This window comes from Triplophysa rosa, linkage group LG10 (assembly GCF_024868665.1).
Source record: "Triplophysa rosa linkage group LG10, Trosa_1v2, whole genome shotgun sequence".
In the NCBI taxonomy this organism is placed as follows: Eukaryota; Metazoa; Chordata; class Actinopteri; order Cypriniformes; family Nemacheilidae; genus Triplophysa; species Triplophysa rosa.
This window is the reverse complement of record NC_079899.1, coordinates 17655095-17673736: the sequence shown is the minus strand read 5'-3', so window position 1 is coordinate 17673736 and position 18642 is coordinate 17655095. Positions and strand designations below refer to the sequence as shown.

At 37.5% G+C, this 18642-nt stretch overlaps 1 protein-coding gene across 9 annotated transcripts in view; it reads left to right on the top strand.

Annotated features, from left to right (window-relative positions):
* The window catches only part of ehbp1 (EH domain binding protein 1), a 127594-nt gene that overhangs the window by 20268 nt on the left and 88684 nt on the right, over positions 1–18642 (top strand). For all 9 annotated transcript variants that reach the window (XM_057343278.1, XM_057343276.1, XM_057343275.1 and 6 more), the window contains 2 exons: positions 12581–12762; positions 17225–17364. In XM_057343278.1, coding sequence (XP_057199261.1) covers positions 12581–12762; positions 17225–17364 — 322 coding nt within the window. The remainder of the gene's footprint in view (positions 1–12580; positions 12763–17224; positions 17365–18642) is intronic.

Below are 18642 nucleotides of genomic sequence, written 5' to 3'. Positions count from 1 at the left end.
GTCTGTAATTAACAATGCACGCCGGTTCACTCGCCATGTGCCTCCTGCCTGCTGTGAGAAAACCATGGAGAAAGATTGAGAGAGGGATAAAAAGAGAGGAGTATAAAGGCAGGAGAGGAGAAGAGAGCATTCCAAGAAAGGCCGACATCAAAGCTCTCTCAGCTGCCCTATTTGGCAACACATTTCTCTGTGTGTGTGAGAGAGAAAAGTCAGTGTTTTCAGTCGTTTTCAGCCTTTATTTGTAATTAGAGTGTTTTGTGTTTAGTGTCAGTTGTGTTCCTGGATTTATTCAGATTAGCGACACTCAGTATAGTTTTACAGTGAGCTGTAATCTGTCTACTTTTTAGGTTTTACCTTTTAGCACACAATCAAGGAATAGCTCATCCAAAAATATAAATGATGTCATTATTTACTTATGTCATTCAAAAAAGGAAATATGAAAATACCTACTTAGCTGTTAGCTACTTTCTGTTAAGAGTGCTTAAATTAAGTTGTTTTTTTAGTTTGTTTATAAAATGGGGATAAATAAATAAAGACTATTTTTATTTTGGGGTAAATAAACCAGACCAAATGCCTGTGTGCATGTCCTTCTCCAGCCACTAGAGGGCAGCATGTGACAATGCAGAAATAAGTTGTGTCTAGATTCTCAAAAGTAAAAGGGTGTAACTTTCGTTTGGGTAATTTAATTCGAGCTTAAATTAATGGTCTTAAAATTCTCACATACCCTTGTTTGCTTTTTATTCTTCTCTTTAAATTTAAACTTCAGGAATCAAATGCTTGAAGAATTTGATTGTCAAATTCCAGCCCCATTTTTCTCTCCCTCTATCATTCCATCACCTTTTTCGCTCTCTTTTTCACTCGCTCTCTTTTTCTTTTTGATGATGTGCTGCCTTTTGTGGACTTTGTCCAAAACATTTAAAGTCATTTCCACCTCACTTCTCCTCTGCCCAGGGGTCCTCGCCGCGGCCCTGTGCCTGCGTCGGGAGCACATTACGTGGCCTACTGGTCTACAGGCTGCCCCTGGTCCCACGCTTCTCTGGAGACCACACAGAATAATTCAGTCACCCAGCCAGGCATGCTGAGCAAAGCTGGTGTGGAGAATGAAATAGAAAAGTTTATGTGTGTCTCTCCAGGGATTAATCTGAACTGAATGTAACTGGCTCTCAAATTTTATTGCTGCATTGCTTTGTTTAATTTGGTTAGATCAGCGCCTTAGAAGCGCAAAGGTTTCACTTAGTTTAAATAGAATATAAACCCGTTTGCTCTTTGTGAAGCATTTTAATGATTTTTTTCTTGAGTGAGTGTGTGTCCTAGTGTGTTAAAGATGGTCTGGGGTTTTAATTTGTGATTGAGTTGGAGTTTACCTTGGGTCAAATCATCCAATAGACAATACAACAGAGATTGTAACCAATTTGGTTTTTCATGGTTATATGTAGTTTATTTTTTGGTTACTAATTCAAAACTCGTAAAATCACTTTAAATGTGGTGTAGTAAATAGTAGTGATGCAAGTTAAAGATTCTGGACACAGTAAACTAAAATCCAGATTTTTTCCAGTATTTTCCACATAATATCTTGATTAATATTATATCCTCCTCAAATGGCATCATTTAATGTGTTGTGTTGCATTGTCTAGTATCTAGATGGTTTTTGGCCTGTTTGTGCTTTTAGCCAAAGACGGAATATGCTGTGTTTAGCCCAACATTTTCATTAGCTCTGTTGTATTTTCAGCTAAAAAATAATTTCAGCTGAAACAAGTGACTCGATGCTTTCCAACAGTCTTTTGGAGTTGTGTAGAAAATCCTCTGTTTTTGGTGCAGAGTAAAACGACTTTGTTTATGCAATAGAACCAACCTAAAGCATTATGCCGAGATATTGGCATACCGTTTCAACGTATGTGTGATTATGTATACAAAGTACGGTGTGTGGATGTGTCCCTTTGATGTGATTTTAAAGTATGGATGAATTGGGTCAAAAGAGGTTTATTAGAGGTGATTATTAAACAGTTTATGATTCTCAGAACATACAGTGGTCCAAATGTCTGAGACCATCTTGGATTGGAAATCCAATGTAAAAGTGATAATAAACAAATTTGACAATTTTAAATGACGTTGCTTTAAAAAAAATAGCATCTGCTAAAGGAATATATGTCAAATGTAATGAATATAGGAAAATTGGAAAAAAAGACAACATAAAATACTAAACATTTCTGCACAATTTCTTTGTGACAATATTGTGATATTGATCTTGTTTTTATGAAGCGAGTCCATGCCAGCTCAAGTGCTTTCATCAAAGTAAAAAAGAAACATAAGTACTTGTTTCTTCAAATAAATATTCAAAAATATTGTGTAAAAAAATAGTAAAAGTGTTCAGTTAACAATACAAACATATTTAGCTAATAAATAATATAAAAGACTTTTGGATCATACCGTCTTTCTCACAGAGCTCATACCTACTGTTGGTGTGCTTTTGACTCACAGATTAACAAAGATCTTTCTTGACAGGGTACAGATGCAAGACAAGGTCACAGTCATCTCTAAGCCCACCTCACACACAGTAAAGACAGCCATAACACAAACACTTTTCTTCTTTCACTGTGTGGTGGAAGCAGGAATGAACACACAAACATTAATCTGTCTCTGTTGTTGCTTAAGATGTTTCCGAGCTTTTGGTTCTAAGGTCACAGTGCTGCACACAGAGCTGTAGCTCACTTAGGGCTCTGTGTGTGTGTGTCGCCCGCTGCATATCCTTATTGCTTTTGTTGTGGCTTAGAGCTGTATATCAGATGTGGCATGCACTCGCTACAGGGGTCGCCAACTGGCGGACTCTGGTCTGAATCCGTACCACGAGATGCATCCGTCCGGACCTCAAAGCCTTTTGACATAATAAAATAAATCAGCAGCAAACGCTATTTTCTATAAATGCAATCAAATTTATACCAGGCACATCAAGGGCTGCTCAGTAGAGCGGTTTGGGTCCTTACAAATGTAACTGTCAGTGATTGAAAAACAATGGCATTTTCAAAAGTTAGAAAAGTTGCCCCTGAAAACCGTGTTTTTAGAGATGAATGGGTCGACAGATACGCATTTATTCTTCCTGCATCGACGTGTACAAGGCCATTTGCTCGGAGTCTGTTGCGGTTGTCAAAAGTGGAAACCTTAAACGGCAAAACTAGACATAGACACTTTGAAGAAACTTACCCGCAGCAGTCCGCGGTAAGGGCACGGAAAATAAATTAGCTCAAAGCCCAGTATGAACGATCTACACGGGTCCTCCCTCACTCACTTACTGCCCAACAACGAGCATATGAATATTCACTAAGAAAACAGTGGATCTTGGGAAAACACAAGCTCTTTACTAATGTGGAAAAGTAAAAGAGTGCATGGGGGCTACGTGTGAAACACTTTTAGATGGAAAAGAAAGACATGAACTTAAAGAAAAAATTAAACAAATCCCCCTTTTCAGCTGCAAGCCTGCAACAGCCACAAGAGGATCTGAAATGTTGCAGAGGATGTTCAGTCACAACTTGATGCTGCTTGTTCATCTAAGTTCAGCAGAAAAGAACACTTTAGTTTTCTTTTAAAGTTGTTAATGTTGAAATGAATGTATGTTCAATGCAGGTTTAGAGATTAAGGCATTTTGCACAAGGCATTTGTTTCCTTCATTATTTTGTTGTCAGACATTGTTACTGGTTGATCTTAAATATTTTATACCAGAGCAACTTAAAGGACATTACAGAACAGCATTAAAATATATATTTTGTGAAGGATTACTTGCGTCGTCTCTTATAGATATGAAAAGACATGATTATCCATATGAGAGAACATAATATATTTTGTTCAATAAAAATGTTTTCTGTGCTAATTTCTTTGGTCTGCCAAAACACTCAATTCACGTTTTTAGGTATTTAATTGTCCGGACCTTGGCTGGTGAGGAGAGTTCATTTACTGGACCTCAAGCAAATTTAGTTGAATACCCCTGCGCTACATGTTTCCGCTGTCATGGAAAACCTGGAAATAAAAAGGAATTCTAAAATTGTGATTTCCAGGCCTGCAAGTCTTTGTAATATGTTATTGGCTTGAATTTGTAAATGCCGTCAATTATCTTTACATTCTTTCTTTAGCTGACAAGCATCACTTAGTTCTTTTTATACTCTTTCCCTCCATCCCTGCTTCCGTCTATCTCGGTCCCCACATCTCTGCCGTATTTATTTTTCGGTTTCTTCTTAAGATGGTACCTGCTGATGGAGACGGTTTAAAAAAATTCCTCAAAGCCAAATATTTATCCACAAGCTTGACCCAGGTGTGTGTGTGTGTGTCTTCCCTCCCTCCCTTTGTCTAACTGTACACACATTTTTTTTTATTATTCAATCTTTATTCATTTCCATTCTTAACAGTACTTTGTTGGTATATTTGCATTTTGCTTGCAGTATCAAACCATCAATACAGCAATGAAAAAAAACAATAAAATCTTATATTTTTCTTATCTTATTTATAAAAAAGGAATTGATTGTTCTTTACATCTGTTTTGACTTCTAGCTGTTGAGTATTTCGCTCAATGCAGTTGAAAGCCGTCTGGTGTCGTTAACACGACACGTGCACACACACAGCTCTAATCCCTTTGTTTTTATTTATCTTTAGCTAGCATGACTTCATCTCTCTGTTTTTGTTTTGTTTTACTCTGCTAGTTTTGTTTGGGAAAACGGAGGAAAGACATGATAAAGGGAATAAGACCTGTGGGAAGATCGCACTTCAATTCACCTTCAGAAACACTTATTCAGTGACTTCAGACATAATGTTCTCATTCAGTATCATGTACGGACATCTCAAAACTGAAAAACAAAAAGAGATTTCCAGTTCTCTAATTTGATTGGTCTAGCAGTGTTTAATAGGTGAGATTTTGGTGATTCTCACAAAATCTGGGTTTCAGCATGTCAAACCTGATTTTTTTAAAAACACTCATATCAACTCACATCAACATATTTCCTTTTAATTCGTTAAAACAATGACATGTTTAAAAGCATTCATTTAAAAACTTTTTTAATTTTGACAAAAAAGGCCTTAAAAATTCTCAATACTGTAACCATAGCATGTTTTGCTAAAGAAAAGTGAAGCCATGATGCCTATAAGCAAGTTTTTATTAATCATACTTGAGACATAAATGAAGAATATATTAACTGAAAATTATACGTGTAACATTTTTTAAATACGGAAAACTACCTGTATCGTAATTAGAATGAAAAAGTCATGTACACAGTGTGACGAGAGAAAATTAAGCTTTTAATTTAGTTTAAATTGCAACATATAATGTGACAAATCGGGACGCATTACGGTAAACAGAATTTCGACAGAAAAAGCAATAAAATACATTAAATTAAAAAGCTAAAATTATGGTTTGTGCAAGGTAGAATTATGTTTATTTTTTGTTTTACCGAATTATATGTTTTATAATATTTTTTATGCATTTGGCAGACGCTTTTATCCAAAGCGACATACATTGCATTATACTATACATTGTATCTGAGTATGTGCATTCCCCTGGGATCGAACCCATGACCTTGGCGTTGCTACCGCCATGCTCTAACCACTGAGCCACAGGAAAGCCTTAAATAATAATAATAGAATGAAAATTACCCATTTAGTCATAATTGAGATATCTCATCATTTATATATCTACAGTACATCTGTGTTCGCAAGGATCCATGTTAAAATCAAAGCAATTATTTAAATTCAGTAAAAAGGTCAATAATATACATTTCAAGAGTACCAGCTTTTCTCATTGGTTATATCATGTTGATGCGTGAGTTAAAAAGTTATAAATATGATAAAGGCATTAAAAATATAAAGGTGTGATGTTTGGCCATGGTTTGCTTCAAACAAGTATGCAGTCATGTAACTCTTTTTAAAACCATAGACTCAAAAGAGTTATGGATTAAACCTATTATGTGAGTTTTAAAAGGCTTAAAACTGAAGAGGCATTGCAGATATAACCCTTAAAAGCAACAGGACTACACTTTCATAGTAACCGCCTGATGACAGCAAGACAAGTGAACACACACCAGTCTCTCTGATCTAGAGATTCCTTTAGACCATGAGCTTAAAGACTTCTGAATATTGCATGTTAAACAAAACCAAAGTCTCTTTTTGTCAAGTCCGTTTTCTTTGTGATCAAAACCCCTGGTAGCTGTTTTCTAGACTTCTTTCTATTAATTCTATACTTCTGTCTATTTGAATAGGAAATAATCTCTTAAACTGCTTGTCAAATCAGGCAAAGGAATCTGACAACAGTGGTATCATAGATTGTGCAAGAATCAGCCTTACAATGAGACGTCCAATAAGAATGCAATAAGCAATTCCCCAACCTTTCCTAAAATGCTGCTTTTGGTGCTGTTTTGTGTAGTGTTGTGCGCGTCAATGTTTTTTTGGTCTATTCTCTGATGACACACACACACAATTCCTTTTCCTATCTGCTGTAAAATTGTTTCACCCAGTGCTTAGTTTAGGGGCCGAGGTGTGCGAGTGCTGCCCGGGAATTGCTGATGATGACTGGGTTTTTTCTATCAAACACACACACACACACACACACTCAGCATTTTTCCTCCAGTACTGATAACTGTGTCCTTTATACCTGTGATGGGCTCACCGGACGGTAATTTAGGTTAGTGCTGTAGATATAATTACAGCTGTGTGTGTGTGCATGAGGTGGAAACTGATGAGCTGGCACTTTTAAAATGGGATGTGTGTTAATCCAATAAATCTGTCTCTCTGGTGTGTGTGTGCGTGCGTGCGTGCGTGCGTGCGTGCGTGCGTGCGTGCGTGCGTGCGTGCGTGCGTGCGTGCGTGCGTGCGTGCGTGTGCTTTGCTGTCTGTCTGGTGTACAATGTGTATACACGTGTGTGTGTTTGTTGGAATGCTGCAGTGGTGGGGGTTTAGGGAACAGTGTATTCTTTGGCCTGTAGCTGATGATTGAGAGAGTTTTAATACTGATGGTTAGAAGTGATGGAGTCAGAAGTGATGAAGAAAATATTATTATTATCCTTAGTTTTTTTTTTTTTGGAGGAGCTTTTATGACTCCATGTTGCAGCCTTGTTAGAGGTCGGTGTTCTTGGCTTTTGTGTATTCCAAAAATTGGCTCCAATTGTGTCAAAAGCTATTTGGAGACAGTTTTAAATGATTTAATTTAAGTAACACTTGTTCACCTAGTTTTACTTTTGACTTGCATTGTCAGCATTTCTAGATATACTGTGGCTATTCCAGTCCAGTGTCTGTTGAGTTTCAACAAAATCAAACCTCGGGAGTGACATAAAGTCATCCAACGTCAATGTGAAAGACTGACAGCATGACAAGACATTAAACTACTTTTTTTTACTTTCCCTAAATACATGTAGAAATATTTCTGTTTTATTGCTTGAAAGTGAATATGAGCTTGTTTTCTTTGCAGTATCTGAGACCTGAAAAAACAGAGCTTATTTTCTGTTGTTTTGACCCGTTTCTCCAGTTTTCATTTTCTGCAAATAAATGCAAATAGAAAGAATATTTTCATTTAAAATTTGGTAGAAATATGGTTAGAAGTTCACAGAACAAAACAAAAATGACCATTTTACCTAAACACATACCTATAAATTGTTAATAAAAAAAACTGCATTTTAAGTCGGCCCTTATTTTTTTCTGCGGCTGTATTTAAACGTGGGCTATGCATTTTAAATATTCACTTTTATAACTGCAGGATGTTTTAACAGGTCTTGTGTTTTTGATGTCTGTGTTAAGAGTCACTAGCCGGGTTTCCATCCAAAGTTGCGAATTTAGCTTATGCGCAAAATTGGAATATCGCATAAAACATTTTCGAATAAGCACCGTTTCCATCCAAATAGTCAACCGTCACTTCCTAATAAACTGCCACTAAATATCAGTAAGAAAAGTAAGAGAAGCCACTGAATATAATGATTTTCATATAGAATAATACTTGCGCAAGCAAACTATTGATGCCTGCTGTTTGGGAAAACACACTTGTGACAGTTCTAAGAGGCAATTACAGAAATACTTGACGACTTTGCTCAGGCATTTAAGAATGACCATCACAACATTTCTGATGCTGTGTAACAAGATCAGTACACTGTTAGTTAGTCAGGTTACGCCGTCTCATAGTGCAATTACGTGACTTTTTGGAGGAATTTATTCGGCAAATGCGTTTCCATCTCCCATTATTCGCATTAACCCTTTTTCTCAAAAATGAAAAACCACCTCAAGCGAGCGTAAAAACTTTTTGCGAATTAAGGATTTTTAATTCGAAATTTGGCGTTTCCATCACTCGTTTCTGATGCGAAACTTCAAAATGCGAATAAAACCAGAGTGATGGAAATGCGCTTACTGTTAGAGAACTGGATGGTTGTCCTTCATCCGAGAGCCTGAGACAGATTAGGTCATGGATTCGATGTGTTGTGTGGAGAGATTTATTTTCTGTTGTCTATTGTTATAGTTTTGTGTGTTGATAGACACCCAACGTCCCAGCGTGGGTATGATGCGGAAACGACATCTCCAGCATTTGAGCAAAGCTTTTTGTGATTTCACTCTCTCTCTGAAGGTATTAAGCTGGCATCGTCTCTTTTCCTCTTTTATAACAGGCCTGTCATTGTTTTGCGCTCGTATTATTTTGGTGGCTGGTATTATTTTTGATTTCCATAAGTCTTGGTCTGTTGGCTTTGCTCGTCTTTTATGTTGAGCTGGAACAATGGCAATCCCCCAGCCACCGGCCCTACCCTCAATAACACAATTCCTGCAAATAATGACACTACCCATAATCTGCGTGTGTGTGAGTGCCACTCATTGACAGTTGGGGAAATCACATTTGAATCACAACAGAAGAGCGTGATGACAGACAGAAATAGCCCCTCGGTGATGCCGACTGAAAATGTGTCATCCTTCTTTTCACTCTTTGTTCTTTTATATATTTATAGTCGACTCTGCTTTCATGAAGAAACACGCAACCGGGTTTTATTGACAGAAAAGCCTGTTGTGGCTCATTTCTTTGACAATAGTATTACGTTAAAGGGATAGTTCACTCAAAAATGAAAATTCTATCATCATTTGCTCACCTTCATGTTATTTCATACTCATGTTTAATTTATGTTGTTCTGATGAAAACAGAGAAAGATATTTGGAAGATTGTCAGTTATTTTCAATTCCGGGACATCATTGACTACCATATTAGGAAAAATTAAACGGTAGTCAAAGGTGCCCCAGAACTGTTTGTTTTCCTATATTCTTCAAAATATCTAATTTTGTGTTCAACAGAACAAAAAAATACAATATTCTTTTCTTACTATGGTAGTTGATGATGTCCCAGAGCTTAAAATTGCTAACATTCTTCTAAATATGTTTCTCTGTGTTCATCGGAACAAAGAAATGTATACGGGTTTGAAACAACCTGAGGGTGAGTAAATGATGACTGAATTTTCATTTTTGGGTGAACTGTTCCTTTAAGACTCATGATGCATCTTTTATAACAAAGCTATATTTCTGTTCTCTTCATCTCTCTTGCTCCATAGCAGAAGCCCATGATAAGTCCCAAAAGTTCATCATGAGAGTTACTTCTACCAGGATCTTCCTTTCTTTTCATCCTCTTCCTCTATTTTGTGTGTGTGTTAAAAAAAGGAAACCCCACCGCCCTGACCCCCACCCCCCATACTGGCACCAGCTGTGGATCAATACTGGGACAGCTGGGACCGCCACCCGCCTGAAGACACCACATACATACACACCCTAGAGTACATGAAGCTCCCAGTCACACCCCTCTCTTTTTCTCGCTTCCAGATAATGTCAGTCAAAGGAAGTTTGAGGTTCACTTTAGGTGTGATAGCCCGCAGGGGTTTGGTGGTGTTCTCCTCTAACACACACACACACACACAAACACACATGATGGGAAATATTGAATAAAGTTTCCTCAATTGAAACGTAGGGTCTGGCATGCTTCCTGTCACTGTGTTAGATCATCAACATGTTAACAAAACAAACATTCAAGCAAAGGTCAAACAAACACGTCTGTGATACATCGGAAATCTGTGGACAACCCAAACATGCCTCTTTCACGGCCCTGTGGAAGCTGTCCAGAACAGTGTCAAACGCAAACAGGAAAAGCGTAGTCTGTAATTATTATTTATTGCTTTAGCTGTAGGATGTTTTTTGTAGTTAGTAGTGTGTATGTATCAATTTTATTTAAATAGCTCTGTCTGTATAGATTTCCAATAGACTAGCAGTTTTGAATTGCAATGACATGTGTTTATCTCTAGTTTCCTGTTTTTTATCTTTTGATATAGTAACTGTGACCTTTCAGTTAAAGAGTGTGTCTGTGTATACATGTCTAGACAGTTCACCCAAAAATAAAAATTCTGTCATCATTTACTCACCCTCGAGTTGTTCCAAATCCGTATACATTTCTTGGTTCTGATGAACACAGAGAAAGATATTTGGAATAATGCTTGTAACAAAACAGCTCTTGGCCACCATTGACTACCATAGTATGAAAAATGACAATGCTAGTCAAAAGTGCCTCAGATCCTGCATTCTTCAAAAAATATATTTTTTGAGTTCAACAGAACAAACACATTTACAAAGAAATGTTTCCGACTATGGTAGTCAATGGTGGCCAAGAACAGTTTGGTTACAAGCATTCTTCCAAATATCTTATTCGTTGTTCATCAGAACAAAGACATTCGTATAGATTTGAAAGAACGTGAAGGTGAACTGTTCCTTAAAGTAATGCGTCCTCTGTGTGAAGTGTAATACTCCATTCAGGGACCAGCAGGGGGCAGCATGCTGCCATCCTGGCACCCTAAACCCTCCTCTCAGCCAGGTATTTAGTGATTCCGTGGTGTACAAAAGCTGCGTATTGATAGTCATATCCCTGTGATAAATTAAAAGTGTTTTATTGTCTCTTTTCGTTTTACACATTGTCATAACCCTGGACGGTAATCTGGGGCTCTGATTGACACCGGCAGCCAGGGAAAAGAACACTCTCATTGTTCGCACTCTTCAAATCTGTTAAACCTAATTCTTTCCTGCGTATTTGCATATTCTTAAGTATTTTTTCAGAGAAGGACTAAATCCTTCTTAAGTGTTTGATGCATTTTGAAATTCATTCATAAAGGACCTACATGCACTATTAGTTCGGTATAATGCCAGTGCTTAATCTCGGCGATAAAACGCGCTTTGGAGCGCTGGATTCTTCAGGGATGACATGCTGTATATCCGACCGATTCAACAGGGTCTCAAATGTCAACACAAATGTCAAGTGGTTTCGTCTGCCAGCCGTTTTGAATCTTAGATGCCACTTTTCGGTTCTTTTATCGTTTTCATTTACTGAAGAAGTCGTGGAGGACCATCTCCTGTCCCAGCTGGAGTGTAGGGGATTGTGGGTAATTTGTCTGGTTGCGAGATTGACAGGATCAGGCAGCGCTGTTGTTTTCATCAGCTCGGGCTTTTAACATCTCTGTCTGCGTTTTAGTCGTCGGCTTGTGCTGCGTCCGGAGGCGGTCAACTGATCAGATAAATCACCTTCAGCAGAATAAGGCGTCAGGGTTGGTGTGTGCGTTGGATTTTTATGTGTGTGGAGCTGTATCGAGGCATAGCTGAGACGAAAATAGAGTCACTCTTCAGCTCTCTGGTTCTCAATCTTCCTGAGACTGCTCTGATAAGGGCCTCTCTTTACCTACGGGACCACTGATACATGCAAACACACACACGTACGCACGCGCCTGTAAGCAAGATTTCTATCTGGAGATCCCTTCATGGTTTCTATCACTTAGAATGAGGTGTGAATGCATGCTTTTTAAGAGGCCTGTTGAGTATGCTATATACATTTTATTCATTTGAGAGGGGAATACAGAGAGGCTTGACCCTCATTTCTGTCTGTTTGCTTTGCTCATTTTTGGGGGGAATAATTCTGCACAACAGATCTGATGAAATCATGTAGCAAGAGGTTTCCTTTCTACTCTCTTCAGACTACTTGCTCTTTGACCTACAGAGGGCGCCATTGACCATTATGACGGCCTGTCTGATTTACTCATGAAAGAGGTGATAAACTAATATTGAGTTTATTTCAATTCTGGAGCTAAATGAATACTACAAGTTCTGATACGAATTATTTCTTGATGAAAAAATGGTAAAAGTTGTGAAATAAAGCTTTATCTAATCTTACTCTGTATTGAGTTTTCCAAGCTTTCTGGATAGGACAGAGTTCCACCTCACCTCAAGAGTTCATAATCAATCCAGACCGACAATCTAAACTTGTACACACACGCTCCAGCATCTGGTTTTTCCAGATGTGTGCACATGGGTTTTGCGTGTGGGCTCTGTACGTGTTAAAACAGGTGGTTTTATCAGTAGGTGTGACGATTAGCACATTTCATTCATCTTACATGCTTTTTTGTCAGTTTCAAATCCTCTCATATTATTTATAATGTGGTTTACACAGCTTTTAGAGCAATTAAACCATATTATGTCAGTTACCCCTATTATGTAAGTTTGTCTTTGTTGTTTGTATCGTGGTATTATAGAATAAAATGAGTTTTCTCTCATGTCATTTCAGGAGTCTCCGTCGGGACGTCGGAAAGCGCTGGCTACCAGCTGCATTAACATGAAGCAGTATGCCAGCGCCATGCCCACTCAGACGGACGTCAAGCTCAAGTTCAAGCCGCTGTCCAAGAAAGTCGTTTCGGCAACGCTGCAGTTCTCCCTGTCCTGCATTTTTCTGAGAGAAGGAAAAGCCACGTAAGGGCCAATCAAATTTTTCACCCTCATGTAGTTTGAAACCTGTATATGACACAAAAGAAGATATTTTGAGAAATGTCTCAATGTAGTTTTGTGTCTATACAATTTAAGTCAATGGAGGCCCATGTTGTTTGGTTTGGTCTTCAAAATATATTTACTAAGGAAGTAATACAGGTTTTAAATGACACAAGGGTGAGGATTGTCTTTCGTTGAACTATCCCGAAATGCATGAAAAGAAAATGGTCATTCTCTTTTCATATTTTCGTACATTTTGACTCTTTCTTTCCCATCTCTTTCTCATTTTTTTGCTTTAGTGGCATGGGGAGTGACCAACATTCCTTACATTCTTACTTTGGATCTCTCCCTCATCATCCCTCTCTCTCTCTTCCTCTATGATTTCATCCTGTCTTTATAATCCACCTGTGAAGTTCTTTTTTTCTCTCCAGAATGTTCTGCCCAGCCTGGGACTTGGGGCTTAGAATGTTAGTCAGTGCTTATATTTCCTGACAAATTTGGAGTTTGAATCTATATAGAAATAAACGAAAATTTGGTTTGAGGTAATGATCACAGTTGTATTCATATATTTGATTTCTCTTTAAAGGAATCATTCACACAAATATAAAAATGTTGTCAATATATGCACGCAGGGTAATGACGTACGTCCCCTAAAAAAGTGGGCTAAGCCACTTCCGCTCTCATAGCACTGAGGTTATTTGTCACTAAGTGATGAGGATATGTTTACTAAAAAAAACGTTCAAATTTCTGCGAACTGACAGTACTACATCTGAGCATTGTTGAGTGCCTCTGTTATCAAGCCTCGAGAAAGTGCAAAAGTTGACTTAGTTTTATTTTTCATATTTGTGGATGTAGCTTGAAACGGATAGCCTGAAGAGCTTCTCCTTTTTGGTTGTCGATGTATGATGTAGTGTTTGGGTCATTTGACTCACGTCGTTGACCGTAATCCTAGGTGCATCTTGAGTGAAAACGTCATTGTTCCCTATGGACGCTACGTGCGCCAGATGTTACTGAGTGGACTGAGACAAAAAACTGAAAGCGGTCGTGCATAGTCTATTGAATTACATAATTACACTGTAAAACTTTTCGCTGTAAGTTTACAGTAAATTACTGGCAGCTGGTTTGCCAGCAACATTCTGTATTTTTACAGAATTACAGCTGTAAACAACATTTACAGTACTGGACTGTAATTATCAAATACAGTATCATACTGTTATCCTACAGTAACCCATTTAATTTTACGGTATTATACTGCATTATCTACAGCAATATATTGTATTTTTCAGAGCTTACTATAATTACTACTTTAAATACTGTAATTTAAGATTGAATAATCATTTGATATATTATACTTTTATTTTTCATAACATTTGTCAAAAATACTACAAATGAACACAACATACTCAGTTTTAAAACTTTATTTTTTTAAAGCAAATGTCAGAAAAATGCCTTTCATGAGCTTGTTAGCTAAAATGCCAGCTGACAGTATTTATTACAAAACATTTAAGCTGCAGTAAACAGTTTTAAATGAGGTTAAAAGTTCACCCCTTAAATGAAAATTACTCCATAATTTACTCATCCTCATGCCATCCTAGGTGTATATGGCTTCCTTTCTTCAAGAATATAAATTAAATAATATCCTGATTGTTCTTAGTTTTGTAATGCCATGAACAGGATGTCTGTTAATGTCATTATACATGTGTATGCAACATAACGATGACTAAATAAGATCAAAATATTAATTATTTTTTCACAAATGTATCAGTTCACTTTGGAAGACACGTATTAACCCCTTGGAGTCTCGTGGATTACTTTTATGATGGATAGATGTGCTTTTTGGAGCTTTACAACGAATATCCCCAATATGTGGCACATCAAAAATCTAAGAAAAGCCTAAATATTATTTAATATATCTCTGTGTTTGGCTGAAGAAAGTAAGTCATATACACATAGGATGGCATGATGGGGGTGAATAAATTATGAAGTAATTTTCATTTCTTGGTGAACTATTTCTTTAACAATGACACACTGAAACACTGAAAGCCTGGAAAACATAACATTTTCACAGAGGAGAGGAAACCTGTGTGTTCAGTTCTTTTTGCACAACATGGCCAGTCTTCATGGAAGTCGCTTTCCATTTCTTGGCTTTTGATCCACCCCGGGACTGATATCAATAAATCATCTAAAAAGCAGGAAAAAACAGAAGTAAATATTATGTACATTTTTCATATTTATTTAGGAAAATAACCAAATAGGCCTATTCATTCATGAATCGTGCAAATGAAGTTTTATACTGCACATAATGGTACTCCTTGTCACAAGCACGCCCCCCGTATCAGGCCGCACTGCCAGTTTCCCACGCACTCACTCACCGATCTATCAAACTTTTGTGACTTCTATCATTTCATTTAATTGCAACCCTTGCATGTGATTATTGCATACATGACTACATGACATTGTTAAATATGCAACATATTGTTCAGCCCTAGAACCATATGAATCCTTTGTAAGTGAATACTGCACAAATTGATTTACATATACTGTGAAGACAAGGTTAGTGACACAATCTACTCTTGATTAATATATATGATTGTAAGATACAGTATGCTAATATCTTACCTCTGAACAAACTCATGGGTGCATGCTAGGTCTTCCTGATACTTGAGGTTGAAACTGTAGAATAAGGCAAACAACTCTGCAAGGCCAGAGACGAAGTTGGGTTGTTCTCCTTGACACACAGCTTGACCTTTCATGTTTAAAGGAATATTTCACCCCACAATATATTTTAATCAATATTCGCTCACCCTCATACCGTCCTAGGTGTATACCATCCCGGACACAATTTAAGTAATTTCTAAAGATGTCCTGGCTCTTCTCAGCTTGATGTCATAGGATAGTGTCCCATTTTTTTTTAAACTGAAAAAAGCACATATATCCGTCATAAATGTTATCCATAATACCAAGGGGGTCGATCTGAATGAGATTACGCTTGTAGTTTTTTCATCTTTACATGTTCAAAATATTCATTGTTATTAATCACAAACAAATGTTGTTTTGCTTCAGAAGACATTTATTAACACCATAGAGTTGTATGGATTAGTTTTGTGATGGATTGGATATATGCATTTTTTTAGTTTCACAAAATGGGTTACTCCAGTGCCATCACTAGAGCCATAACATCTTTCAAAATCACTCAAATTGATTTTGAATCTTGACATGAGGAAAACGCTAGATAGAAATGCACATACTGTAGAGTTGCAGATTATAACTGACTATTGATTTCGGTTTTGATTTGTTCATCTGTAGCGTTTGGCTTCAAAAGTTACATACTTTTGTGGTGTGTGTTTGTGTTCCTTACAAGAGCCAGACAGCCTCTTTTAACCAAGAATTGTAATTGTTTGGCAAGAAAGTGTTGACGTATATACAGGCATTTTTATGTTTGGGTGAACTATTCCTTTAAATCTTCTGTTTGTTCTGTATCGCCACTTTTGATGAGAAAATACCAAGAGAGCAGCCGAGCACATTTCAGAGATTCTACCTCTTGTTCTCGTGGCGTAGATTAAAAAGCAATCAAATCCCGGTGGGGAGCTGCGTTACAGACGTGAGCTGTTGCTTTTTGCGTGTCAATGTAAACAGAAGCCAGATAGAATATTTCCCCCCGCTGGTCTTGAGAATGGTAATATTGCTCCTTTACTTGGCTCCCAATACCCATGTGTACCTTTTTTTAACCTACCGATCGTTGTCTGTCTGTAAATAAAAGAAGCAAAAAGTGTGTATGTGATTTCACCCTTGTGCAGTATGAGATACTTGTGTATCTGTGTGGCTGTTTCGCAGCGTGTGTGTTTGACAGAGGTTACGGGGTGGAAGTGTAACCGCATTTAACCTTCGGGAATGATGTCAGAAGCACACAAATAAACCCCATTACATAAGTTCAAATAAGCTCCATGCCTGCCAAAGAAAGACTGAGGCGCGTTCATAAAGGAGTGTGAGATAGACAGAAAGAGAAAGAGACATTGGGAGGGAGTGAGAGAGTTAATCCTGAAGCCGTTATCTCGTGGTGCTTGTGAATGCCCTGCCTGGAATGCATGTCCGTATTGCACTGCTTCTTATGAGCAGGACCATGAAGGGCATTCTGTTTACACGTCCTCTTTCATTCATTCTTTCTTTCTTTCTCTCCCTCCATCCATCTCCTTCCTTGTAGCAAAACGCTTTTTGCACAAAAGCACAGACTCTCTTGTGAAGATGCAAGGCCATACTTGCTGTGTACTCGCAGTCTGTGTATTATTTTGGCTTGGAAAACAATCCTTTGTGAGAAAGCAGGGAAACAGCCGTAGCTTAAATAGTGCTGATGATAAATGTAAGGGATAATTCACCCAAAAATGTGTTAAATTAAAATAAATGAGGATCAAAAAGTGGTCCACTTGACTTCTTTCTTTCTTCTCTGTAGTGATGAAGATATGCAGAGTCTGGCCAGTCTTATGAGTATGAAGCAGGCTGATATTGGCAATCTGGATGATTTTGAGGAAGAGAATGAAGAAGATGAGGAGAACAGGGTAAACCAGGAGGAAAAGGCTGCCAAGATCACAGGTGAGATGCATTTTAATTTACGTCATAAACGCAAAACCCTTTGCAGGTCAATCTTTGTGCACACACAGGACCACCAAAGACCTTTTATTTTTCTTTTGCTGTCTTTATCTTTTTGTTTCGGATCTGTTTCTTGTTTTATTCGATTCAACTTTTGAAATTGTATTTAATTGTAATACAAACGGTAGTACAAGGCAATACAATGCAGAATGCATTTTTTACAGTTTAGTTGCTTTTAAAAAGTGATTTTTTTCTACAGGATTTCTTGTATTCTGTTCTGTTTCTTGGTCTGTTCTATTCCTTTTTTCATTCAGTTTCATTATGTCTTGTCTTTTCCTTAATCTAATATGTTTTGTATGTGGGTTGTAAATCGAATATTTTAAACTAGAGATTTGCTGATGTAATGGTCAATAAAAGCAATTTTTCACACTATCGGGGTTTAAAAACAGCCGATGATCAGGGCCAGTTAACTTCCGGTTTGTGTTTTGCCAGTGTCTAATAATACAACTATTTATATTTAATTTAATTTATGTTCATATTCATTTGTATTATTTTTTTACTGTATAATTTTGTTGTAGTGATAATGTATAATGAGTCCTGTAGTTCGGTCGCATTTAAACCAACCATATGGTACATTGACAACTAGCGGTTGAGCTTGGTATCGGTCTAAATTCAAAATATTGGACAGGCAAGTGTAGCCAAGTAACGGTTCTTCTCGGTTTCTTTGGCTTGTTATCAGAAATAATTTACAAGCGCTCTATTGTTTGTGAATGTGTAATGGAAGTTAAGTTGGGGTCACAAAAGTGCGCATGTGCAGCAACGTTTGTTTATGTTGTTAAGATGAAACCGTCTATATAGAACATGTTAAAGGCGGGTGTGTGATCCTGTCCAGTAACATTTTTTGTCATGCTGGTTGGAAATCTCTTTACATCCTGATAGCAATCAAGAAGTATAGTGGTCAAATAATATTTTTGTAAATATATATTGTCTGTGAAAGGCGTAGGACCACAAAATGTTCGCCCAATCAAAACGTTCTGGCCAAATGCTGTGACTGGGTGAAATGTGTGAAATGTATGTGTACATTTTCAGCCAACGTATTTTGCATACCACTGCGCACCCTGTTCACGTAGACATTATACATCATTAGGACAATCCGCAACAATCAAACTTTCCTGCGGAACCGACAATAAGTACATTTACAAAACAAAAGTCAGTTTTTGAAAAAGCAGTTATGAAAAAACATCAGTTAAGCTTTTATACGACGGAGACAGCTCCGGCAGG